Consider the following 26,357-nt stretch of genomic DNA (forward strand, 5'->3'; position numbering starts at 1 on the left):
ATAAATGCTACTTCATTTAATCAAGTGTCATTACTATTCTCAAACAGGTCTGAAAATGGAATAATCCAATAGGTGTCTTTGCAAACAGAAATGCTTCACTCTGTCCAGTACTCTTCAGTTTCTGGAGTTTGCCTGCCTACTGACAACAGTAAATTTATATCAGATTTGCACGATACTAAAGATTCATCTCATGCTTTCTTCATATTTCTAATTTTTATTTACACTGTGGTCTCAGTGTGACTACGTGTTTTGGGGTTTTTATTTGTAGCCTTATTGTTCTCTCAACTGGGAGACTCCTACACTTCTGATAAAAGCAATTCTTACAAAGAACTCAGCTTGCAAAATATATTATGCTGTGGAGCACTAGTATCAAGGATGCCTCACCTTAGACCAGTCTCCCATTCTCCAGACGTAGCATTTGGAATAGTCCTCGCAGTCCTCTGCTTCTTTAGGTCTTGTGGACAAAACACATTTCTTGCGGGGATTGGTGCATCTCACAGTCCGATGCCGTACTCCCTTACCACACTTTACCGAGCACTGTTGGAAAAAGATGTTTTTCAGGTTTCTACAAGTCATAGTTACCCCATGTTATCCACTTCTAGTGACCTCTGCCAGGCTAACATAAATATTTCAAGACTTCAGTGATTTCCTGACTTCCAATCTTCAATTGCAGAGACACTGGATTTGTTAAAAACTAACAAATGAACAAAAATTCCTTATGGGGCAGAATGATAATTTTTGCATTTTCAGCTAAATATATATAATTAGATAAAAAATTATTTGCTTAAGGAAAAACTAGGCTTTTGGATAAGGAAACATCTGAAAAGTTATGATGAAATGAATGCAAAATGTTATACTGAAAATATTAGGCGACCTTTGTTCTATGAATGAAAAGAAATATAATGAAAGAAAATCTAAATAATGTTCATAAGAATAAGTTATGAAGCTACTTCAGAAAAACTCTACTAGTGTCTAATAGACCTTTTTTGGAGGGAAAAAAGTTAAAATGGAAAAGTAAATATTCTAAAACTACCCAAGAATCCAGACTGAATTTGAAAATTCAAAGTCACTGCATATACAGCATGTGAAAACTCTCTTTGAGTTGCACAGAAGTTCTTAATCTATGTGTTTTCCACCATTCCCACTTACACTGCCAAAAATTATGCCATTTCCTTCTCAAAACATTATCATTGCTTTTGATCATCCCACTGCTTGCAGATCAAAACTCTCCTTTGCCAAGCCGATTATAACTGCAGGAAGCAGTAATGGCTAGCTTCCAGTATAATGGTGATAGTAGCAATGGCCACGGGAAACATCTCACTCTTCAAAATATATTTATTGCTTCCAACAAAAACATGCTTACTTATTTCTTATCTCTCAAGTAAAACAAACCAACTAAACAATCTGAGCTTCTTTCTCACACCTCTGTAAGTGAATAGCGTTCTTCTCACAGCCAGCCCTTGCATTATAAACCTCTGTATACCAAACCAGGAACTGCTGCTATTTACTTCTCTTATCTCTACCTTAGCATCTGCTTTTCATCTTTAGAAAACGTTCCCTATGACTTAGCTCTTTCTTCCTTGGGGATCAAGGGGTGCTGCTGAGCAGAGGAGCCGAAAGAACGGACTGCACCCACATTCAGAATCTGCTATTTGTATTTTAAACCCAGAGGGACCCATAGCACAGCTTCTGGTATGGGAGGCAATCAGAATTGCCTTGCTCTTCAGTGGAGAGAGATGCTCCAAATAACCCCTTCAGCTTGTCCAGATGGCAGTGATAACAACATCCGTCTTCCACCACAGTCAATTACTTTTAGAACTAGCATAGCTTTTTAGAAGAAGAAAGCCAAATGGACATGCACATTAAAAGATCTTAAATTAATAAAGCTTTTTGAATAATGACATTCTACAGCAATGCTTCAGGATGCAATGTATGTGAAATTGTGTCATTTACAAGCCCTTTTGCCCACTGCTTATGCTGTTCCTGGAATAAAAGGTAAGAAGAGAGAGGAAGGGAAGGAAATGTCAAGCGGCTCTCCTCATAGCCTCTCTGAAGCAGAATGGCAGCAACCATCTGCTGATCAACATCCTTGGTACAAAAGTATGTCAGAGATGTTCCCACCCTGAACCCAAGGTCTGGTAGCTGATAAATGATGGCCTTAATTCCATTTACCCCTAGTTTCCCACTACTACAGTCAGGACATACTTGATTATATGTGCTTGAAAATTGGCCAAAAGAAATTGTTCCAGGACATTAACTAGGTAAAATGTAGTAGTTCTACACGGCTGGTTTTCCTAGTCCCTGACACCTTGGCCAAATCATTGCATGAGGACTGTGGAAATTGTTAGGCTGAGCTGTGCCACTTGCTGCTGAAAAAATCATATTCCCAGAAAATAGTAAGGGTTAAACAATCACTATGGACTATTTGTATAAATAAATGCAGCACCTCAGACCAGACTCCCGCCTCCCACACAGTCATGCAGTCCTGGCCTTCACAGCGCTGTGCAGAAGCGGGCTTTGGCCCAAGGCAATCCCTCTCCCTAGCTCTGATCAGGGTCCCATTTCTGAGCTGCTGTGTGCAGGCTACTTGTCTGTTCTGGGTCCCTTTTCCACATGTTCTTGAACATGGAGTCCATTCTGTCATCATCCATCTACAAAGAAATACAGGCAATGCAGTAACAAGAAATCAGGAAGGGAAAAGTACCATCACATCATCTTACTCTCTTGCTTATCAGTTCACACACCCAAGACATACTTGCATATTTTCTGCCTCCTTTTAGCTTCACTTTGTTAATGGGCTATTTATTAATCTAACATATTTTACATTAAATAAGGTGTTAATGTTCATATCATTTCATTCCCCAGCCCACTGTCCCTATGTTTTCAGAGTACTCTCCTCTCATTATAATTCCAATTAGAAAAGCTCCAACATACATACACATTTTAAACATGACAGATCAGTGATCAGCTTGTCTGTTATTCTCTATCTATATGACTGTCTATATGCCAAGTGCATGCCATGCACATGAAGTCCAGCATTCTTTGAAAATACTTAGTTGCAAGACAGAATCACTCCTGTGTGAAAGGCTCATTGCTCTGGAGGAAGTACAAAAGCTCAGACTTCTTCATGTTCTTCAGGGTCAGGCCTAACTCAGGTTGTGTGGTTTAAATCCCAGCAGCAAGGAAGGCTGATGCACCTTGGCAGAGCCCACATACCTGGAGAGCAGTCGTTCTAGAACATAATTTCCCTAAATATTCTGTAGCTCCAGGCTATGGCCACGTGCCCTGAAAAATCAAACCGCTCTGCCACTGATGCAGTACACAAGTGTATCCCAGGAGACTTAGATTGCAAGGGAGAGTTTTTAGGAAACTGAGATTTAACAAATCTGTTCCAACCTTCTGTGACGCATTTGTTGTAAGAAAATAAAATATTTAACTATATTTTTATATAGTTAAAAAAAACCTAGGTTTTTTTATTATCAGTCCAGAGACTCAATTTACAAATCACAGCCTGTCAAGATAATGCAGTAGAATTTAAGATACTTCTTAAGTGCCAATAACAAACAACTAGTTATGCAAGCATATGCTTTAGTTACATTTCTGTTGAAAGCTAACAATATTTGTTTTGTAAGAATCACTAACACACTATTAAAAACTGGATATATAGGTTAAGGATCTTGATATCTTTCTACATTTCTCAGCACAGCATCTCTGAGTAGCCATTAGCAACATTTAAAATATTTCATTTAATAAGCTGGAAAAAATAAAGAACATTGAAAATATACAGTTGACAATGCCTCAGAAAAAGACCAGACTCTTCCATTTCCATCCATTAAGTGTACAGTGATGTTAATAAAATAAAATAAAGATCTGCTCAAGTATGTACATAATGAAATACAAATAATTCCGCCAAAGTGTAATGCCCTAGTCTGGGGAAGTCCAAACCTCAGTGGTTTGGTCTTGCTTAAAATGTATCATAACTTGCATTTTATCAAGTTCAGTATTTATCCTTTCCAAGAAAGCTATGTCTTCTGGTTCATTTTACATGCTTTCTTTAACAATATTTGCATTTTATTTACTTTGCATTGTTTTCTTTAAAAATACCATCTACTTCTCCTCCAGATGACTGCAGTAGATCTATCCCAGTGCTCACTCCTGGGAACACTAGCCAACTATTGCTAGCTGCTCTCTGCTCCCTTGAAAGGTGGCAGATACTTTACCCAAGTCCGCACAATACCTTGGGACTTAGTCATAATTCTTAGCTGCTGTTTTGAAGCAGGATGGCAAACTCTGAAATGGGTCATTGTGCCAGCCTGGACAGCCAATGCAAGGAGCAGGCTGCCAGCTCGGCTGCAGGGACACCAAATAGGGTGGGCTTTGCAGGGCACAGGCTGCATGCTGCAGCTGCCTCCTGGGGTGAAATTCAGAGAAAAAAATGCTCCTCCTGCTTCTTCCACCATTCTACCATCAGAGTCCAGTTCTGCCTATTGATCCACATACAAAGGGATGGGGGAGAGGGAGGAGAGGATCGAGGAGGAGAGGCTCTTTATACTTCAAGTTGCATCAATGTAGAAAACCTGATTAACAGATGTTTGTTTATTTGTTTATTTACTTACTTACTACTTAGTGCACCCAGAGCATACTGAGAGCTTTTAAAGGAGCAAAGCCCTGATTGAACAAAACACTAAAATATATCATTAATTAAAAGCATGGGATTAAATCCATCTTTATATAAACAGCATTTAAATTTCAATTTCATAGTACACATCAGTCTGTGAGAACCCTTCCTGAGGAAAGTAATGAACCGCTTTATTGAGTAAGAATTGATTTAGGCATGTGCTTAAGGGCTCCCTTTCATTAAAACTCAGGAGAAACAACAGCCAGTGTTTCGGTTTTCCCTACATTTTGCATTATAAACTTTTGGATGTATGTATTTACTGCACATTCATTGCCAGAGGCAGTCATCTCTCTTAGCTCTTAAGACTTTTACATCTAGATATTACAGTTTAATTTAACCAAATCACTATTACCTGGTCTGGCATGGCTGCTCATTGCACTTGCGGATCTGTGGTTCAGGTTTTGTTAAATATTTGCACTTCTTGTTGTCCACAAGACTGATATTCTTGTTCATAATCTTTGTGCAAGAGACTGTTGTCTTTCTTTCACCTAGTAAAAAAAACAGGTATGTGGGGAAATCAGGAATATGCAACTTTGTTAAAAAAGGAAGGACAAAGCTGGTGAAGGGTCTAGAGCACAAGTCTTATGAGGAGCAGCTGAGGGAACTGGGGTTGTTTAGCCTGGAGAAAAGGAGGCTGAGGGGAGACCTCATCGCTCTCTACAACTACCTGAAAGGAGGTTGTAGCGAGGTGGGTGTCGGTCTCTTCTCCCAAGTAACAAGCGTTAGGACGAGAGGAAATGGCCTCAAGTTGTGCCAGGGGAGGTTTAGGTTGGATATTAGGAAAAATTTCTTCACCGAAAGGGTTGTCAAGCATTGGAACGGTCTGCCCAGGGAAGTGGTTGAGTCACCGTCCCTGGAGGTACTTAAAAGACGTGTAGATGTGGTGCTTAGGGACATGGTTTAGTGGTGGAGTTGGCAGTGCTAGGTTAACGGTTGGACTTGATGATCTTGAAGGTCTTTTCCAACCTAAACAATTCTATGATTCTGTGATTCTATTCTATGATTCTATCTTTATCAGATACAGCTATTTCATATACAGTTTGGCTAAAAGAAGTGTGAAATCTGTCTAAGTAAGTGTAAAATTTCAGAAGAAAATCAAAGCTAGCAGGGAGCCCAAGCCAGATATTAAAGTTTGTAGGGAAAAACGTGATTTTCTAATCCAATGTTTGCACACCACTGTCAACAGAGTTTTGCTGCTTTATTCCTGTAACTAGTTATAGGCCAAAACCTTACTCTTACTGGAATTATTGTTTCTTTCTCAACCACTGGGACCCCAGCACTCAGAAAATCTTGCAGAAAAATTACATAGGAAGTATGTTTTTTCATTAATACATAAAATAAGGAAAGGAATGACAGGTCCCGCTTCTCTGTATTCCTCGAGCTTAGTAGTTCTGCCTGGTTTAGCAATATACTGGCAGGCGTGGCCGGCACTCAGCTAAAGGGAATCAGCACATGCAACCTTCAGTAAGGAGCCTGCACTATTCCCATGAACTAAAGAGGCCACACTACTGACCTGATCTGTAGGGTAATCATTTAGGAAGCTGGGTACTGCCTGCAGAGACCTAGTGCATGTTCTGTTCAGAAACCTTGCCCTGATGGGTGGGTTGGAGCCTGGTGCCACTCGAAGCTGAAAGCGTTAGAAATCAGAATTTAACGTAATACCTACCGCAAGCAGTAACTTGTAATTAGACTGAAGCCTAATTTTTAGAAAACTAGCAATCCTTGAATTAAAGACTTCAATTAGTAGAAAATAGGTTCATAACCATTTGTTCCTATGGTTACGTTTTAACACTCTCTTTCTATCTGGAAGTTGACCGACAGACAGGGTGCGTGCAGGAGCAGGGCAGACTTAAGCATGCAATCAATGTTCACCAGCGGTCAGAAATGTGCCTGCGGATGGAGCAGTTAAGTTATAAATGCTCATTATGTGTGTGTCCACAGCTGACATTTCACATGGCGCTTGTGTACGTGACAGCACATGCAACTAATCTATCCTATACGGCATTTGAAATGTTTGACAATTCTTACTGCATTTACATATACATCTGTGTATTCATATTCTCTCCCACACAAAGAAAACTTTTCTGCAACACAGGAGGTCGCAGACCAGTTACATATATAAACATGCACAAAACCACATGGCTTCATCAATAGTTTCATCCTGACATACACTTTAAACATTTAAGCAAAACTACCGGTAATTGTTATATTCTTTAATCAGAGTCACCAAAATGTCGACGTTAAAATTGAAACACAAATATTTACACAGGGTACAAGCTGCAGCATTTTAATTTCATTATTGCTTCATATTTAAGCGGAGAACTAAAAGAACAGCTAAAATGGTTTCGTCTAAAGTAAGAAAAATCTTTCACTTGTATTTCAGAATATTTGCAGTAAAAATACCTTTTATGGAACTTTGTATTAACTCAACTATTTTAGACAGTAACAAAAAATGAAGGCCAGTTACAACAGAAAAATATGATAAATAAACATTACAGTAAAACAAATATTTATTTAAGCATTAATGTAGAATAAATTACCAACATACTGCATTTTAAGACTTCTCCAGATGATAGGTAACCTTAGAAATATTTGGGGCAATAATGACAGATTGTGGTAGCATTAAAATTATTCTAAAAATACTTCAGGAAACTGTAAAAGGCATGAATACTCCAAGTGAATAGGAATGCACTACTAAGAAACAGAGGATGCTACTAGCACCACGTACAAAATACCTTCAGGGAAGAAGCTTTCTTACCAAACCACAAAAAGCATGTTTGTGGAAACTACAGTAATCTGTCATGACACCAGGATTGTTCACAGAGTCAAAGGAGCTAGAACACTATGTTCCTTATGCTGCTGTTACAAGAAAGTAAAGCGTTTCCAGGCTTTCTTATTCAATCACAAGGTGCACAGCAGTTTTCAGAACTGCTGATCAGAGCAACCATGACTGTCAAACTTGTAAGCAGGAAAGACAGGTATCAAAAATCAATACAGTATTCACAGTGGAGGTCTGACTAATTGCACAAGGTGTGAACAGATCTCTATAGGTTGCATTCATTAAAAAAACTCTGAAGTGTTTTTTCAGTGTAATTACCTATTTGATAACCAGCTTCTAAACAGCAATTTTAAAGGGTTTTGTTACAGCAATACTGTTCATGTTCCAATGTTTGTTTTCATATCTGTGTTTTCTTCTTCCAAATTCACATTTTTTATGGTTTATAAACATAAACATAGGAAAAATATCACATCAGCATGCTAATATCTGCTGTTGTAATATTTGTTCCATATGTTTCTGGATCATCCTCAACTGATGTTATTAACTGTACATATTTGATCTGAGATTGGGGTTCAGCTTTTCTGTAGTTTGCAATGTCTTTTACAGATCATTTATCTTCAATAGTTCCAAATACAGAATGGAATGCATATGAACTTTCTATTCTTGTTCTAGGTCTTGCACTTGTATTTGTTCTTGGAAACTGTGTCCTGAATTTGCTTTGTTAATCTAGGTTTTGCTCCTTCACTACTTCACTATCTTTTTCTACTTACTTTAATTAGTTTAAATCTTTTCCTAGAGTTATTGCTATTCTTTTAATATAATCAGGAAGCATAAGACTGAAGTATGTCCACCATTGTATGGAATCATACAAGCCACAATGAGGATATTACTATTAAATATACAACATTGACCATCAGAGTCTTAAAGATTAATACACCATGTGTTTTAATTGAGAGAGAGATATATACACACAGTGTATATACATATATATGCATATTGTATACACCCACATATATGTATTGTGTATGTACATACATATTGTATATGCATATACATTTTTAATATATATGTGTATGTGTGTGTTTGTACATTTTTCTTTTATTTTACCTCCTCCACATACAGCATCACAGTCCTCCCAGCCAGAATGAGTCCACATGAAAAGAGGCTCCGGTACTTTAGAGCTCTGATTCTCAGGAAGAGGATCCAGTGGGATTGTGTACTCGTAGTGTAGACCATAGCTCTGGTCATGGAAGAGCAGCACCTGCAAGATACAGAGAAGGAAAACCTACCTATGTACACAGACACTGTGGAAGACAAACTCCGAATGGTGAGGAGATGATCTTGAAAAGCATGACAGAATGACTTAATGCTCTATAACCGTTCAACCCTCCTGATGGATTTTGTAGAAGAAATTAATGAAAGTATCCAAATCAAGACAATAGGAAAAATTATTTTAATTAACATGAAGGTCGAAAAGCCCTCTATATGAAATAAGCAAACAAATTTCACCAGAAATCTGGAGGACGATTATGTCCTGTGATTTCATAGAGGAAGTCTTTCCTAGATGCATCAGATTTAAAACTATTTTAGCTATACCAGCCAATTTTTTGCATTTGAAGTACTTCCTCATCATCTCACCCTCTCTCTTTTTGGTGGCTATCAACATTTCCTCCCCTACACTGAAATGCATCAAAACTCTACTTCATGGAGAACTTGGTGATTGCAATCCTGAAATGGCGATGCTGTGCTATAGTCAGCCAGGATAAAGAACTTCTGATATTAATTTGAGTCTCTCTTCTTAAGTGGCACATCAACTTTTTATGACATTTGTAGGAATGCTGAGACCTTCCATCCTGCCTCAACAACGTCAGGATTATTCTTGGATTTAAATGCTTATTTTTAGAAGTGGGCTGACAGGTCTATATATATATAGGCAGGTGTATATATATATATAAAAGCAGATCTTACATAGATCTCATTATCTTCAGGAGCCTGGAAAAAAATATTAGTTACCATGCTATATGATAGGAATCAGGTAAAAAACCCCAATCCATATTGTCATACCAGTAAATGTAAAGGTGATGTTGTGGGACCTTTGGCTGATATTTTCTCCCAGAGGCCTCGCCGAACATAATGGACAGTGGTCCCAGCAATATTGAATGTTCCTGAATGCTCTATCTTCCAGTCACTATTGATTGACTGTTTTCCAGCATCTCGAAGAGCTGCAAAATATATGAAAAATACCAATATAAAAGTTGTCTGTTCAGTAGTGATTTGGGCCTCCTTTTACTTCCTGTTTGGATAATTTAACAATTAGGTGAAATCACATGACTCTGCAAAGATATTTATGGATCCTACTATACATGAACTTCAATTGGAACATGCTTCAGAAACACTTTCTGGAAGGAATGTTTGGCAAAACCATGTGTGTCTAACATTACTTGAAGTTAACATCAGTGTTTTAATGCCTAAAGAGACTGACAGGCTCCAGCATAATTCACGATTTGATCACCGAATTAATTTAAGGCAAAGGCAACCATTCTCTGTTCCTGCAGTGGTCATTTCTATAATCCATAAAGGCATGGGAAACAAAATTTTCACAAGACATTTTTCAAGATTTGTGGAATTAGGTTAAAACTTAAAAAAAATTCTAGTTCAGAATTCTTTCCCCTCTAATAACTACATTTGCATTTTTCTCCACCTTAGAATGTGACAATACTACTGTCATACTACCTAAACACTTATTTTATATACTTTTACCACATAATTTGATACTTCTAACAAATAGGAAAAGCTTGTTCTTCTTGGCTGAATCATTCCTCTTGCTGGCCTAATTTATATTCAAAAGCATCATCAAGTCAGGTAAGATATATTTCATACACTGAGAACATAGGATTTTACATTAGTTTTCTATAGTAAACTGAATAGGTTCTTCTGTGAAGGACTTGTAATTTTGTTTTGTTTTACTTTATTTTATTTTATTTTATTTTATTTTATTTTATTTTATTCAGATCAGGTCTGAAATAATCATGTGAAGAAGAATATACTTTAAGTCACCTTCTGGACAAGAAGTTTTACACATTCCTCTTCACTGAAATTGCATGTTTGGCATCAGACTGCTGTAAGAGAACTTCAACAGTTTAAGCCTTGTCCAAAATTTCTTTTTTAAAGTTGTAAGTTAATGTGAGTCACTTCTGTAATCATCTTCTCTCCGATTCAGATTTATACTGTTATGTTTTGTTTCTATGGGAAACAATGGTAACAGGTCTATGGCCTGGCAGAAATACAATTGCGTAAGACATCACCAATGTGTACCACTGCAGCACTGTGTAATAAATGTTAAGACTATAAAATCCATTAACGCTGTAGAATAGCCCCCTACTAAAAATAACCAGTGATTTTACAAGATTAAAAATTGGTATTTTAAGTTTAAACATTCCATTATTAATGGTAATTAAGTTCTATTTAGTGTTTAAACTGTAGGGGTCAATCCTCTTCCCAGTGGAGAAACAAAACAAATGTACTTGAAAGTGCTGAGGTCCAGTTGGGTCATGCTGCTCAGATGGAGCAGCATCCTGTCCCTGGAGAGCAACAGACTTTGCATCATTTTGTCTTGTCTTCAAAATGAATGTGTGTGCCACAGCACCCAGCTATGTGCAGGGGACTGGAATCCCAGCCCCAGAATACAGAAATATGCCAGATCTTGCATTTTCTGCTTTCAGATTCCTCACTTGAGCCACTGGGGTTAGACAAAGTAAGAAAGGGTATCCTCAAGCCTAAAATTTAGGCTTGGATTCAGGCAGTCCAGCTTCTGTTCTTGACTCTGTCACACCCCATATTGTAAGCAAGTTCACTGAGTTTTATTCCACACGACACATGTACTCCCACTCTGCTTAGCTTTCAATAAAGGAGGATTTCCTGTACAAAGTAATGCAATACAGGAAGAAAATTCAACACACAAGTGTGTCCTCTCTCAGACTGTAAAACAAATTGAGCAATACATCTACAACTAAGAAGACAAACAAAGAAAACTCAGACTGGGAAAACCTACTGCAACTGTAACCAAGACCCAAATTTCAGTGCTAAAACAAGGGAGCTAATTACAAGTGCACCTCTGAAGAGCATAAAATAGCCAACGTCACAATGACAATTAAGTGATGGTGATGACTGCAATTATTTTTTAATTACTGTACCAGGGATATACACTCTTCCAATTTTAATGAGGTGTGAGAGGCTACACAGCCAGAGAGATGCAACATATCACAGTTCAGCTATTGCATCTCCCAGTGCTTCGTGGGGAGCATCAGTGCCCTGGTCCTGGTCCTCCACTTGGTAAGTCTGTGCTTACTAATCCTTTTATTGTTTTCTGTGGAAAACTGTAAAATACTACTGCAAAACAGCACAGCTGTATTAACTTGGAAAGTTTTGCGTAAGCTGAAATTGCCACAGTTTATGGAGAGGTTAAGAAAAAAGGCATTTGTACCAAAATAAGAGGGAAGTTGACATCTTTGTGAATTGTGAATTTTGCCTTTTGTTCTGTGCAAAATTTAGTCACACTCTTCAGAAAAGTACCAAAACAATGTCATTTTGACTGACTCCTATTTTTCTCAAGAAAATTGACAAATACAAAAAATACCTGAAATTCAATTCTAAATGAGAGTACCTTCACTGATATCTTTTGTCAAGGAAGTAATTGTTTCAAGTCCATTCAGGTTATCATGTGTTCCCTTCAAGCCATCTTAAGAACATTAAGACTGGAGATTTGAGTAACTTTTTGAAAATTTCAATTTATTATCCCACAAGGGACAAAATTCTGTCTTGAGCTTACATATATGGTGCCACTACAAATCATCTAGAGTCACATATAATTTGGCATAACGTGTTACTGTTTCTGTTTAAACTATTTAAATTATTTTAGCTTTCTATTGCAAGTATTTTTTCCAACTTTTTATTAAACAGAAGGATACTTAAAGATGCTGAAAGCAACTAAGTTTTCAGTTTGTAGTACCCTACAGGATACATTACCATTCAATAGATAGTATCTCGTATTATAAGAAGAAACTTCTATTGGACATTGCCTTTCTTCTACAAGGTCACATTTTAAGGTTGATAATTCCTTGCTGTTTTCTCCAAAGTAACTAAAGATGAGCCTTGATATTATCATCTGCAGCAAACTTTCCTTTAGTTGCTGCTTCTTCAGTCTTTTCCTAATAGCTGTTTTGATGTTAAGGAAACTAAAGTAAGAGAAGAGAAACCAAAAAGAAATGCTCTCAAGAGGGCATCCAGCAGATTGTCAAATGTCAGCAACAGAGTATCTTCTTCCTAAATTCCAGAAAAATGTTTATGACATATTCCAGCAATTAAATATTTATTTAAAAACCAATCAGGGCTATAGTTAAGGCACTTAACAGCTATAATAAGCTTACTTACTTACTTAAATAAACAGCTTACTAATAAGCTCAGATCAGAGTGGAAAAATCTAAAACGGAGAAACTCACAGATACGAATTTCACTGTTCTTGCTGAACTGTTTTGCATACACATTTTTTTTTTTATTTAGAAAATCATATTTCTATCATTCACTTGTAAGTATTGTTATGCATGACCAATATTTATTAACTGGGAGGTGGGGTTTTTTTAATAAAAGACGTGATTGCAAACATCTCTCCTGCATTCATGTGTGAATAACACTAATGAATAAGCAACACAAGCTCACAGGTGCTATTCTGTTTTATAAGCAGTAACTATCAAATTATGTGCCACATTCAGAGGTCTACATATTGCTAGAAGCCATTGATAGGATTTCAGCATAACCTCAGCTAATTAACCCCAACTAGTCATTAGCATCCAGAAAATCCTTGTGTTAAGGTCATTACTGCTATTATAATGAGAAGCTGATAACAGGGAAAGCAACATGCATGTTTTGACATGATGGGACAACAAACTTAATTCATATAAAAAAAGAGACTGCTTGTATTTTCTCAGAATAACTCTTGAAAATAGAAAGGAATAATCAGGCTGTCCAGCTTAATTCTTCCAAGTGATACCAATCATTCCATGCTAAACAGTAATAAAGGCACCAATTTAGAAGTACCTCACCTAAAGGCATATAGAATCATAGAATCATTAAGGTTGGAAAAGACCTCTAAGACCTCTAAGATCATCAAGTCCAACCATTAATCTAGCACTGCCAACTCCACCACTAAACCATGTCCCTAAGCACCACATCGGTATTAAATACCTCCAGGGATGGTGACTGAACCACTTCCCTGGGCAGCCTGTTCCAATGCTTGACAACCCTTTTGGTGAAGAAATTTTTCCCAATATCCAACCTAAACCTCCCCTGGCACAACTTGAGGCCATTTCCTCTCGTCCTATCGCTTGTTACTTGGGAGAAGAAACCAACACCCACCTCGCTACAGCCTCCTTTCAGGTAGTTGTAGAGAGCGATGAGGTCTCCCCTCAGCCTCCTCTTCTCCAGGCTAAACAACCCCAGTTCCCTCAGCAGCTCCTCATAAGACTTGTCCTCCAGACCCTTCACCAGCTTCGTTGCCCTTCTCTGGACACGCTCCAGCACCTCAATGTCCTTCTTGTAGTGAGGGGCCCAAAACTGAACACATTATTTGAGGTGTGTCCTCATCAGTGCATAGTACAGGGGGACAATCACCTCCCTAGTCCTACTAGCCACACTCTTTCTGATACAGGCCAGGATGCTACTGGCCTTCTTGGCCACATAGGCACACTGCTGGCTCATACTCAGCCGGCTGTTGACCAACACCCCCAGGCCCTTTTCCGACGGGCAGCTTTCCAGCCACTCTTCCCCAAGCCTGTAGCGTTGCCTGGGGTTGTGGTGACCCAAGTGCAGGACCCAACACTTAGCCTTGTTGAACCTCATACAATTGGCCTTGGCCCATCGATCCAGCCTGTCCAGATCCCTCTGTAGAACCTTCCTAGCCTCAAGCAGATCAACACTCCCGCCCAACTTGCTGTCATCTGCAAACTTACCGAGGGTGCACTCAATCCCCTCGTCCAGATCATTGACAAAGAGATTAAACAGGTCTGGCCCCAATACTAAGCCCTGGGGAACACCACTTGTGACCAGCTGAATGGATTTAACTCCATTCACCACAACTCTCTGGGCCTGGCCGTCCGGCCACATTTTACCCAGCGAAGAGTATGCCTGTCCAAGCCACGAGCAGCCAGTTTCTCCAGGAGAATGCTGTGGGAAACGGTGTCAAAGGCTTTACTAAAGTCTAGGTACACAACATCCACAGCCTCTCCCTCGTCCACTAAATGGGTCACCTTGTCATAGAAGGAGATCAGGTTAGTCAAGCAGGACCTGCCTATCATAAACCCGTGCTGACTGGGCCTGATCGCCTGGTTGTGCTGTACGTGCCGCGTGATGGCACTCAAGACGATCTGCTCCATAACCTTCCCCGGCACCGAGGTCACACTGACAGGCCTGTAGTTCCCCGGATCCTCCTTCCGGCCCTTCTTGTAGATGGGCGTCACATTTGCTAGCCTCCAGTCAGCTGGGACCTCCCCAGTTAGCCACGACTGCTGATAGATGACTGAAAGTGGCTTGGTGAGCACTTCTGCCAGCTCCCTCAGTACCCTTGCGTGGATCCCATCCGGCCCCATAGACTTGTGTGTGTCTAAGTGGCGTAGCAGGTCGCTAACCATTTCCCCTTGGGTTATGCGGGCTTCATTCTGCTCCCCGTCCCTGTCTTCCAGCTCGGGGGGCTGGGTACCTGGACAACAACCAGTCTTACTATTAAAAGTCTGAGGCAAAGAAGGCATAAAGTAGCTCAGCCTTTTCCTCATCCTTTGTCACGGTGTTTCCCCCCGCATCCAATAAAGGATGGAGATTCTCCTTAGCCCTCCTTTTGTTGCTACTGTATTTATAGAAACGTTTTTTATTGTCTTTCACGGCAGTAGCCAGGCTAAGTTCTAGTTGGGCTTTGGCCCTTCTAGCTTGCTCCCTGCATAACCTCAGGACATCCTTGTAGTCCTCCTGAGTGGCCTGCCCCTTCTTCCAAAGGTCATAAACTCTCCTTTTTTCCCTGAGTTCCAGCCAAAGCTCTCTGTTCAGCCAGGCCGGTATTCCCTGCCAGCTCATCTTTCAGCACATATATGTAATCTAATGAAAACCAAGGACTTTTAAGTCTATGCTTAAAAGTAAGTGCTAGACTATGCTTAAAATTAGTAAGCACTACTTTTGCTTGCTGTGCTGCAAAGCTCACGCACAAAATTAATTTAAACTCAGAAATTGATTCCTGATTTATCTGCCCATTTTCTTAGTTACATGTTTTCAATCATACTTTTGATGACATATTTGCACTTCCTTTATCACTTTTATTTCACAGAACTACAACACAGGTTCTCTCAGTATCAGATACAATCGCATGGGAATATTTAATTAAGGGTGTACATATATGTACATATCTATACATATATACATATCTATGTCTGTTCCATCATTCTACATAGACAAGGAATATTTATTTCTAGAAAGAAACCTGACATACATTAAAATGTGTACACGCAAAAATACAATCTTACCTATCTGGAAAATAATTCAAACTCACACAAGACTTTCTGGAACTTGTCTGCTTAGTTTATATTGTTACAAACTACACATTGCCAAATGCATTGCTGACAGCTTTCAGAGATATGAACTTAATCACAAATGCTAAAGAATGCATATTTCATAGAATCATAGAATGATTTGGGTTGGAAGGAACATTTAAAGATCGTCTAGTTCAAACCCCCTGCCATGGGCAAAGACATCTTTCACTAGATCAGGTTGCTCAAAGCACTGTCCAACCTGACCTTGGACACTTCCGGGGATGATGCATCCACAATTTCTTGGGCAACCTGTTCCAGTGTCTCACCACTCCCACTGCAAAAAATTTCTTCCTTATATCCAATCTAAATCTACGCTCTTTCCATTTGAAACCATTGCCCCTTGTCCTGTCACTACAGACCATGGTAAAAAGTCCCTCTCCATCTTTCTTATAAGCCCCCTTTACATTCTGAAAGGCCACAATAAGGTCTCCCCGGAGCCTTCTGTTCTCCAGGCTGAACAATTCCAACTCTCTCAGCCTTTCTTCACAGGAGAGGTGTTCCATCCCCCTGATCATTTTCGCGGCCCTCTTCTGGACCCGCTCCAACAGGTCCATGTCTTTCTTGTGCTGTGCACACCAGAGCTGGATGCAGTATTCCAGGTGGGGTCTTAGGCGAGTGGAGTAAAGGGGGAGAATCACCTCCCTTGACCTGATGGCCACACTTCTTTTGATGCAGCCCAGGATATGACTGGCTTTCTGGGCTGCAAGCACATATTGCTGCCTCATGTACAATTTTTCATCCAACAGTATCCCGAAGCCTTTCTCCGCAGGGCTGCTCTCCATCAGCTCACCACCCAGTCTGTATTGATATGGAGGATTGCCCTGGCCCAGGCACAGGACCTTGCACTTGTCCTTGTTGAACTTCTTGAGGTTCACATGAGCCCACTCCTTGAGCCTGTCAAGGTCCCTCTGGTTGGCATCCCTCCCCTCAAGTGAATCACCTGCACCACTCAGCTTGATGTCATCCGCAAACTTGCTGAGGGTGCACTCAATCCCACTATGTCGTTGATGAAGATACTAAATAGTATTGGTCCCAGTATGGATCCTTGAGGGACACCACTCATTACGGTTTCCACTTTGACATCAAGCCATTGACTGTAACTCTTTGGAAGTGGCCATCCAGCCAATTTGATATCCATCTAACAGTCCATCCATCAAACCCATCTCTCTCAGCTTTAGCAGCAAGAATGTTGTGGGGGACTGTATCAAAGGCCTTACAGAAGTCAAGGTAGATGACATCAGTTGCTCCTCCCTTGTCCACTGATGCAGTCACTACATCATAGAAAGCCACCAGATGAGTTAGGCACGATTTGCCCTTGGTGAAGCCATGCTGGCTTGTTTCTAATCACCCCCTTGTCTTTCATATGTTTCTACATAACTTCCAGGAGGATCTGTTGCATGATCTTACCAGGCACTGAGATAAGGCTGACTGGTTAGTAGTTGCCAGGGTCCTCCTTATTACCCTTTTTAAAAAGGGTGAAATATTCCCTTTTCTCCAGTCACTGGGGACTTCACCTGACTGCCATGACTTTTCAAATATGCTCAAGAGTGGCTTGGCAACTACATCTGCCAGTTCCCTCAGGACCCTGGGATGCATCTCATCGAGTCCCATGGACTTGTGTATGTTCAGGTTCCTCAGGTGGTCTCAAACCTGATGTATGATGGGAAGGACTTCATTCCACCAGTCCCTGCCTTGACATTCAGGGACTTGAGAGATGTGGGAGGAGTGTTTACCATTGAAACTGAGAAAAAAAATTGTTGAGTACCTCAGCCTTCTCCATGTTCATTGTCATTAGTTCTCCTGTCTTATTTATCAGGGCGGGTGTGTGTGTATGTGCATTTTCTTTAATCTTCCTTTTCTAACTAATGTACTTGTAAAAGCCCTTCTTATTCTTCACATTTCTTGTCAAATTCAGCTCCAGCTGTGCCCTGGCTTTCCTGATCCCCTCCCTATACATCTAGGCAGCATCCCTATATTCTTCCCACAATACATGTCCCTAGTTCCACAGCCTATGCATTTCCTTCTTACACTTTAGTTTGACCAGGAGGTCCTTACTCAGCCATGCTGGTCTCCTGCCTTCCTTGCCTGATTTCTTACATGTGGGAATTGAGAGGACTTGTGATCTAGCAAAAATGTCCTTAAAGAACTGCCAGCTCTGTTCTGCTCCTTTATCCCTGAGGGCAGTTTCCTAGGGGGTACCATCCACTAGTTCCTTAAACAACTGAAAGTTTGCTTTCCTAACATTCAGGGTCCTGTCTTTAGTCTTCACCTGGCCCATCTCCCTCAAGATCGTGAGTTCCATAGGGCATGATCACTGCAGCTCAGGCTGCCACCAGTCTTGACCTCTCTAAGTAGTTCATCTGTGTTGGTATGCAGCCAACAAGGTCCAGTAATGCTGTTTCTCTGGTTGGGCTGTCTATCACCTCAATTAAGTAATTATCCTTGATGCACTCCAAGAGTCTCCTGGACTGCTTACAGCTTGCTGCGCTCTTTTTCCAGATGTCGGGTTATTGAAGTGCCCAAGCAGGATTAGAGCCTTCAAGCGTGATGCTTCCCATAGTTGAAGTAAGAACGCTTTGTCAACAAGGCTCCCTTTGGTCAGGCAGCCTGCAGCAAACACCAGCCACAAAGTTTCCTTTGTTGGGTTGGCCCCTAATTTTTACCCATAAACTCTCAATCTCTTCACCGCTGCTTTTCAAAGACAGCTTTGTGAAGTCAATCCGTTTTTTTATATAGAGGGCATTTGTTTCATCTTGATGTAAAATGTTTTCAAAAGGTGTTACTTATTAACCATCTTCTATGGCCCTCTATATATGAAAGGAAAACATGTTTAGTCTCAGTGGACTCTGGTCTCTGTGATGGGACCAGGTCCTCAACTGGCTTCCCCTGAAATTAGAAATCATACAGTCTGAGGATTTGGTCCAAGGTATTTTAAAACTATTAGCATTGTCAGAAATGAGGGATTCAGAATTCTGTATTATTTGTCAGACCCCATCTGCTTTCCCACACCCTCCTCCCCCAAAATACGGTACAACATGCTTTTTTTTACTAGGAAATATATTACATAAAGCAAATCGGACAAGAACACAGCACACCTATGGACTTGATATCTGTAAGAGAATTGGCAATTACAATGTCATGCAGTGTTAAATTGTAGGTCTAAAGGGTCTATATCCCTGAAGCAGCTTGATCACATATTTGAGAATAATAGTACAGCTAATCCGCTTCTTTAGTTCAGCTGAAAACAAATAATGTCTCTCATTTCCAATTAGCACAGAAAAATTTCAGGTTTTCGATTGTAAGTCATTTGTATAGTTATACACCATTAACCAATCTTATTAATTTATTATGGGGCCTGGACCTGTCATGCCATTATACAGATGTCACATGAATGAGTTCTCTAATCTCAAAGCCTAGTGTATATAAAAAAACACTGTAAACTTCCTTTTTGTATCCTACATTAAGAACTTTTTTTGAAAAAACTTTTAACATCTGCCAAACAGAAATGAAAATTTAGTGTCAGAAAAGGCATTATCTTAGACCACAGGGATCTAGACAACGCCTGAAACAAGTTTTTTATAGATGTTCTTACAATAATTTTTTTAAAGTAACTGACAATGAACCAAGTGTCATGTCAACATGGTTATAAGCAGACAAGGTTATCACTGCTAGTTTATTCTTTAAAAATAAATCTCAAAATTCTTTCTTAAAATAATGAATTCTAATTCCAAAATTAATAAGTACATGCTTTAGGAAATATTCTCAAATTAAATAAACACTTTTTGCCCCCTCCGTACTGCTACAAATAATTCCTATTTCTGAATACTGGCGAAAGAAGAATCACAATCTCTTATGCATTTTCTCATATAACTTCAGTAGGAAGGAACACCTAATGTTTTGCTATATCACTGCTCCTATCTCCCCATAGAGGAGAAGAGACAGGACAAACCTCAACAGATCCATCAATTCAGTAAATGCAGTTGCAAGTTATACCATATCTTTTCTCCTGGGATGCCAGTGCTCCTGTTACTGTGGTGTATGTTGATATACTACACCTCAGATAAAGAGGATACCTGAGGTGTTCAGGAAGAACTCCTCTGAAGATTTGCTTCAACAGCACATCTACCCAATGGTGCTACTGATGTGGGCTGTATTTTCACTACTCACTTCAGCGTCATCACAGCTTCCAGATCACAGTGACTCTGCTTTCTGACCACCAAGCAAATCCAGAGGAGGGCGTTTCATTTTGACTGCCTCTGTATTTGATCTGTGCTGTACAACAGGGATCAAATCTTCCCTCAGTTTAAATTAGCTTCTGCTTTGTAAGCCACAGCTCTTAGTGTACACTGGATTAAATTGTGTTTACAGCTATATCTCTAATTATACAATTATTAATTATATGAAGAGCTATATTATTTAAAAATCTTAATCCTAAAATGTGTATATGACAATTAGCAAAATAGAAATAGTGTTGGCCTGTATTGACTCATTTCAAGTACAGAAATGCAGAGAGCAAAGTACTGTGCAAAATAAAAATAACATACAGAACTGTAAAAATAGAAAACAAATCAGAAATATGGGACAATTTAATCTGCATTACATTTCACATTTTTAATCATAGTATTTTGAAGAATATTGTTTCTAAAATGAAAGATTTTTGTTCTAAAATGAAAGCCTTCCCAAAACTTTCAATATGTTACTCCTATTAAAAAATGTTCCTATTCAAAATGTTACTCCTTTTCAATTAAGATTTTTATGCTTTCAGACTAAATCTCCTATAAGTGAAGAAAGTTTAAATACCTTCCACTAGTAAAAAAAGAAAAAAACGTGCAACAACACAAGTTTTAATTCAAAATAATGTAGCAGACCTGTTCCTGCTTCCCCATAAAGGCTTAACAAAAAAATATTGCAATGAAATACTGTCTGATCCTCATTCAGACCAACATTAGTGAAATTAAGAAAAGTACAATTAAAGTGACAAGCAATTAAGAGCTGATTATGTGCTAATTAGTACCTTTCAAAAATAAGCAGCATGACCGACATTATATCATGGGCATTAAAAGCATGACGATCTTTTTGCCTTTTATAGGTAAGGGATGAATCTGTTTGCTACTCATGAAAAAGGAATTAATTTCCCTAAATACAATTCCAACATTTATTTGGTTTTGCATTATTTTAAAAATAAAAAATAATAATATTTCTGTGTCCACATATGTTAACACAGTAGACAGAGGAAAAAAAAACCTTGGAAAATTTAGAAAATATGTCAATGAAACTTCAGTTATCAATTTGACACTCTTACATATCCATGTCTATGGTCCATTGGGGAACAATGAAATAATCTAGATCTCTCAATCTCCTGTGATATCTTAACAGGGCAGGTGCAGACCCCATGATAAACCAAGAGTCACCCATTGATAACTTAAGCTGCCATAATTAAGATTCACCATCTTCAACATTCTCTCAACTGAAGTACTGAGAACACTCAGGTAAAAAGTTTCTTAAAATGTAGATATTACTTATGAGCAGAACTAAGAACAGTGATCAAACCAGGGAATTTTTCATTTCATTGTCCTATTTCTCATACTAAGTCTCTCTCAATTTAAAGTTAAGCAGCGCACGGAACAGCACCAATTATGATATTTCATATATTCACTTAAACCCCATAACTATAATAGTAACAAATTATAGTCTCCTACACAACAGCTTTAGAACTCATTAAAAGAGAAAAACTTTTTTTTTTCAATGAAAGACAATTTCATAGAAATGGAAAAACTGAAAAAGAAAAAAATTCATTGTGATTAAATTTGTCCATTAAAACATTCAGACAATTCAAAATAATGCAAAGAAATACTTTTCTGCTTTCTTAGTCTAATTTTAGAACTTTTGTTTGACTTTATTGGTGATCTGCTATATGATGGTCAGTGTGGTTTTTTTGTTGTCTGAGGACAATTTATTCCATGTTTCAGCATAAAACTCTTTTCACTAGTTTTAATGTGAAGTATTTTCTTTAGCACTTTCCATATGAAAAATTGAAAATGCTGAAGATAAAGTACATAGATTTTTTCTTAAATCATCTAAATACATTCTTTGAACATTCTCTAAACAAAATGAGATGAGACAAAAGTTCAAAATAAAACCTATATGAAGAATAGTGCTATAAGCATTCTTCTGTTATTTCTACAAAATTTCTTCAGAAGTATTTTTCACAGATTTTTTTTTTCCACTCAGCGTTTTGTTTAATCACAAAAGCATGTTTAGCTAGCACTCTTCAGTGCTGACCAAAACAGGACATGAACATTAAAACATATGACATTTACCTAAATAACTGTGAGCTGGTTTTTCTTCCACAACTTTGATTCTCCTTGCTCCTGCAGGTATCACCAAAGCTTCCACATAACCTAGACATGAGAGCAGATGTCCTGAGTTAAATACAAAAGTGTAGACAAGTACATCTTGTATGTTTTTTAATTTCTTCTCCCCTATTTTGCTTTCTAAATGTAACAAGTTATAATTTATATAGCGACAGTTTGAGGGTTCTTGCAAAATTTTGAAACAAGCTATGAAACTGTGCATTATGTGTAATGTATCTACCATGACATACAATTAAAAGAGTATAGCACAGTAAAACATAACAAGAATTAGTGAGGCTGGGCAGATTGGGGCTGGAGCAGATGAAGTTGTGTCTGGCCAAGTAGTTTAGGGTCATCATCACCACCAGATGACCTTAAAAGAATTCCAACTTCACTCAGCATGTAGAGACAAAATGATATGGCACTAAAAACCAAACATCCTCCCACTGTTTGGTTTTTGGTTTTGTTTTTTTTTTAGTATTTTGTGCTCCATCTCCCTCTTCTTGCTTTAACACATTCAAACCCTGTTATGAATGGCTTTAGTTTTGAACCGTACTTGTTAGTTACTTGCTTTACGTTACGATTGCTTCCTTAGATTATGGGACTAAGACATGCTGTTGAGCAATTTGCTTTAAGTAAAAAGGGGTAAAAAGGCAATGCAGGTGAAAAACACTGTGCAAGCAGGAATGTTATAAATAAATAAAAACATATTTTAGATTATCTGTGTGAACTACAAAAAGTGGACAGTAAACCAAGTTTTTATTCTGTGTAGATATGTAATGTTCTACAACAAAACACTGAGCATTTACAATACCTTTTCAATAATCCTGAAACATGAAAATTAAATTGCTGCAAAGCAGCATTATTTATCTTTAATTTCCTTAAGAGCTAATAACATTTTCCTTCTCAAGAGGCTGTACTGTCAGCAATACTTAGAAAGTAACTTACACAGTTGTTTAGAGGGCAATACCACAATATTGTGGATTGACACAGAACCCTGAATAAACTTGAAAGTGTGTGGATATTCACATTAGCTATAAAAGACAGCTGACACATTGTAATTTGTATTAGCAGCCACCTTCTTAGTAGTTTTTGATCTTGTAGTCCTCCAGACTCATCTGTGGTTTGGGATCCCTGCTCTGCATTACCTTCAGCTTAAGAGAGGGCCAGACATAAACATCTGAAGACTATGCCTAACTATTTTTTTTTTTTAAAAGCACTATACTTGAGTCTCTAATGCATTGAAGTCCTTGATTTTTCAAAGATATACTGTCTGCTTCTAATTACAGTATTTTTTGATGTGATTTACTTACTGTCTTGAAATTCTGCACATTTTCTACTCAAGAAACTGAAAGTGTAATGGCAAACAAATGCTGAAAACAGTTGGCCAAATGCTGTTTCAAAGAAAAGACTTTTCTTGTGGAGAAGGTATACATGGTGAATGGCACACATTATTAGGATTTCAATCCTCTACTCTGTCAACCCTATTGTGCTGGAGCCAGGCAATTATTCTCATTCAAAGAACAGATCCTAGCAGTGTTGGAAAATCTCATGTTCATTCTGCATCAGAAAATCTATTTGCTTTTTATGATATGTTATTATTAGTATAAAACAATGAACAATGAAAAGATATAAGACTTCTTCACACATTTGGCTTTATGTTCTCTCACTGCCTGGCTTGGTTTAATGACGTTACTCTAGGTAACAGACCATAATTTGTATATTTATTTTGAAGAACACTAAATGAATCTAAACACTATAAGAATTTATAGTTCATTTATTTACTAAAAATATAAATTTTATTTCACAGATTTTTTAAAAATCAGGCTCTTCTATGAAATAATGTGTGTCTTAATGAACGATAAATTAGATAATTCCTTAGTTTTATAATTGAAACAATTTGCAATAATTTTGCAACAATTAAATTTAAAAATACTAATGCATTCTTATCTTAAATGTCATTATCTTTAAGAAAGTAGATCTGAAGTTCTTGTGAGGAACTGCATAGATTTAAGAAGTATAGCTTTTTAAATTTCCCAATGCTCAAAGTAATCAAACAGCTACTGGTTTCCTGAGTATTTGAAATAAACAGACCTACCTGCTCCTCTGGTATGGTTAAAATCACCTTTAATAACTTTGCATGACTTTCCATTACCATTGCATACACCACAATGATCTTCACGAGCCAGAGATCCTAATATGCCATCACAGCCAAATTTCTGTGGGAGAAGAAAATAAAGCTATTGAGACACAGGCCATGTTTTTCATAAAGCTGCCTTTAGTAGTGGGCATCTCACCCTTTTGCAAGATGCCCTAACCAACATGATCTAGCCCTGCTCAGAATGAGGGTTGCACTAGTTCATGTGCAGAGACCCCTTCCATAGTAATTTTTCTATGATTTTATGTAGATTGTTGCATTCATTCTTCCTATATGGTTGGCTAAAGCTACCAGCTGCTCTGCAAGAAGAACACAACCGTGTTCCCCTCTCCCCCCAGGACCTCTGGCACTTTTGAGCCACTGTGCAACACACAGCCCACAGGCCCTCCGGCTCAGCGACTGCAATGTGTGCAACTCTACTGCCTTCTACTCAAAATATGGGAGGTTCTTTGCCAATGGTAAAGTGCTGTCTAATGTCAACCTAATGTCTTATTCTGAAGAACACGTCTGGAATAAGTAAATATAAATTGTATTTGTGTTTTGCTGAAAAGCATTCAGTTTAAAACAAATTAAGTTTACTCAAGCATCTCCACATCACTATGTTAGACACATTTCTATCAATAAATATCAGTGGTAGCTTGACAATAGGAATACAGTTAATATCATATGCTGGCCTGATATGAAATAAAAGCCTTTTAAAGTCCAGAGAAGTCATCATAGGGTAATCTTGTGCACTGTAAAAATGCATCTGATAAAACCAATTAAACTTCAAGACAGTTTGATAAATAATGAAGATAAAAGCTACGTTAAAGAGAAAATAAAGGATTTCTTTAAGAACAGTAACCACAGTCTATCAAGGAGCCACTCATTTCCAAGCACATTAAGATCATTACTTCACTTTATGCAGAGAATTTTTATTAGAGTTCTTTTACCTAAAAAAGCAATACAGATGTCAAAATACTGATTACAGCATAAATATTCAAAGAGCTGTGTATCCAAAATGGCACATCTACAAGATATAAATACCTAACTCTACAGCTGTAGTCCCCAAAGTTCTTCCTAATGGGTTGTCTAAGAAGACAGGGTAAAGTGTGGAAGACCTTACAAATTAGATTTTCAAATCTCATTAGCACCTATCTCTCTGACCCTTGATATGCCAAGAAGCCAACTCAGTCTTAGTCAGGTGGGTTAGATTTCAGGCTTTTTTTTTGTCTTTATTAGTCAGTTGTGAAAACTGAATGATAAAACAAATGACTTTTTTTCAGGAAAAACGGGCTATATATCATCTTTGTGATTAAACCTGTAATTGTTACATGGTGAACTAAAGCCCTGATTCAGCAAAGTATTTAAGAGTATTCTTGTTGCCCGCACTCAGTCACCCGAGAAAGGAGAACTATATGTACATGTATGTATTTTTATGCATATAAACATGCATACATGCATCTATAAGTTAATTTGTTGAAGTTATTACAGTATCTAGTAATGCTGTTTCTGTGTTAAAGGTTGTTTTTTCTACTGAATTCAATGTGTGCAATGGGAAGCAGACAAAGAAAAAAACCATCCCTGTGGGATTTTTATATAGAAGAGTTTCCATATGAGGCACTACAAAAGCGACAAAAGAACTTCTATGAACCAAATGAATTCTGAGGATCAGGAATAGCATAAGCACTCAGCTTTAATTATGTTATTCTGCTCTTTCGTCTTGGTTTATTTAGATCTAAAATTTTGTACTGTTGAAAAAGGCAGAATTAGACATACATAC

The 26,357-nt window shown here is 38.2% G+C and overlaps 1 protein-coding gene across 1 annotated transcript in view; it reads right to left on the reverse strand.

Moving 5' to 3' along the window:
- Positions 1-26,357, reverse strand: part of ADAMTS19 (ADAM metallopeptidase with thrombospondin type 1 motif 19) — a 162,679-nt gene that overhangs the window by 21,945 nt on the left and 114,377 nt on the right. The window contains exons 15-21 of the mRNA XM_076361925.1: positions 24,536-24,656; positions 22,405-22,485; positions 9,522-9,679; positions 8,565-8,718; positions 5,031-5,166; positions 2,447-2,651; positions 385-537 (exon numbers count right to left, since the gene is read on the reverse strand). Of these exons, the coding sequence (XP_076218040.1) occupies positions 385-537; positions 2,447-2,651; positions 5,031-5,166; positions 8,565-8,718; positions 9,522-9,679; positions 22,405-22,485; positions 24,536-24,656 (1,008 nt within the window). The remainder of the gene's footprint in view (positions 1-384; positions 538-2,446; positions 2,652-5,030; positions 5,167-8,564; positions 8,719-9,521; positions 9,680-22,404; positions 22,486-24,535; positions 24,657-26,357) is intronic.

This window comes from Aptenodytes patagonicus, chromosome Z, assembly GCF_965638725.1.
Source record: "Aptenodytes patagonicus chromosome Z, bAptPat1.pri.cur, whole genome shotgun sequence".
Lineage (NCBI taxonomy): Eukaryota > Metazoa > Chordata > Aves > Sphenisciformes > Spheniscidae > Aptenodytes > Aptenodytes patagonicus.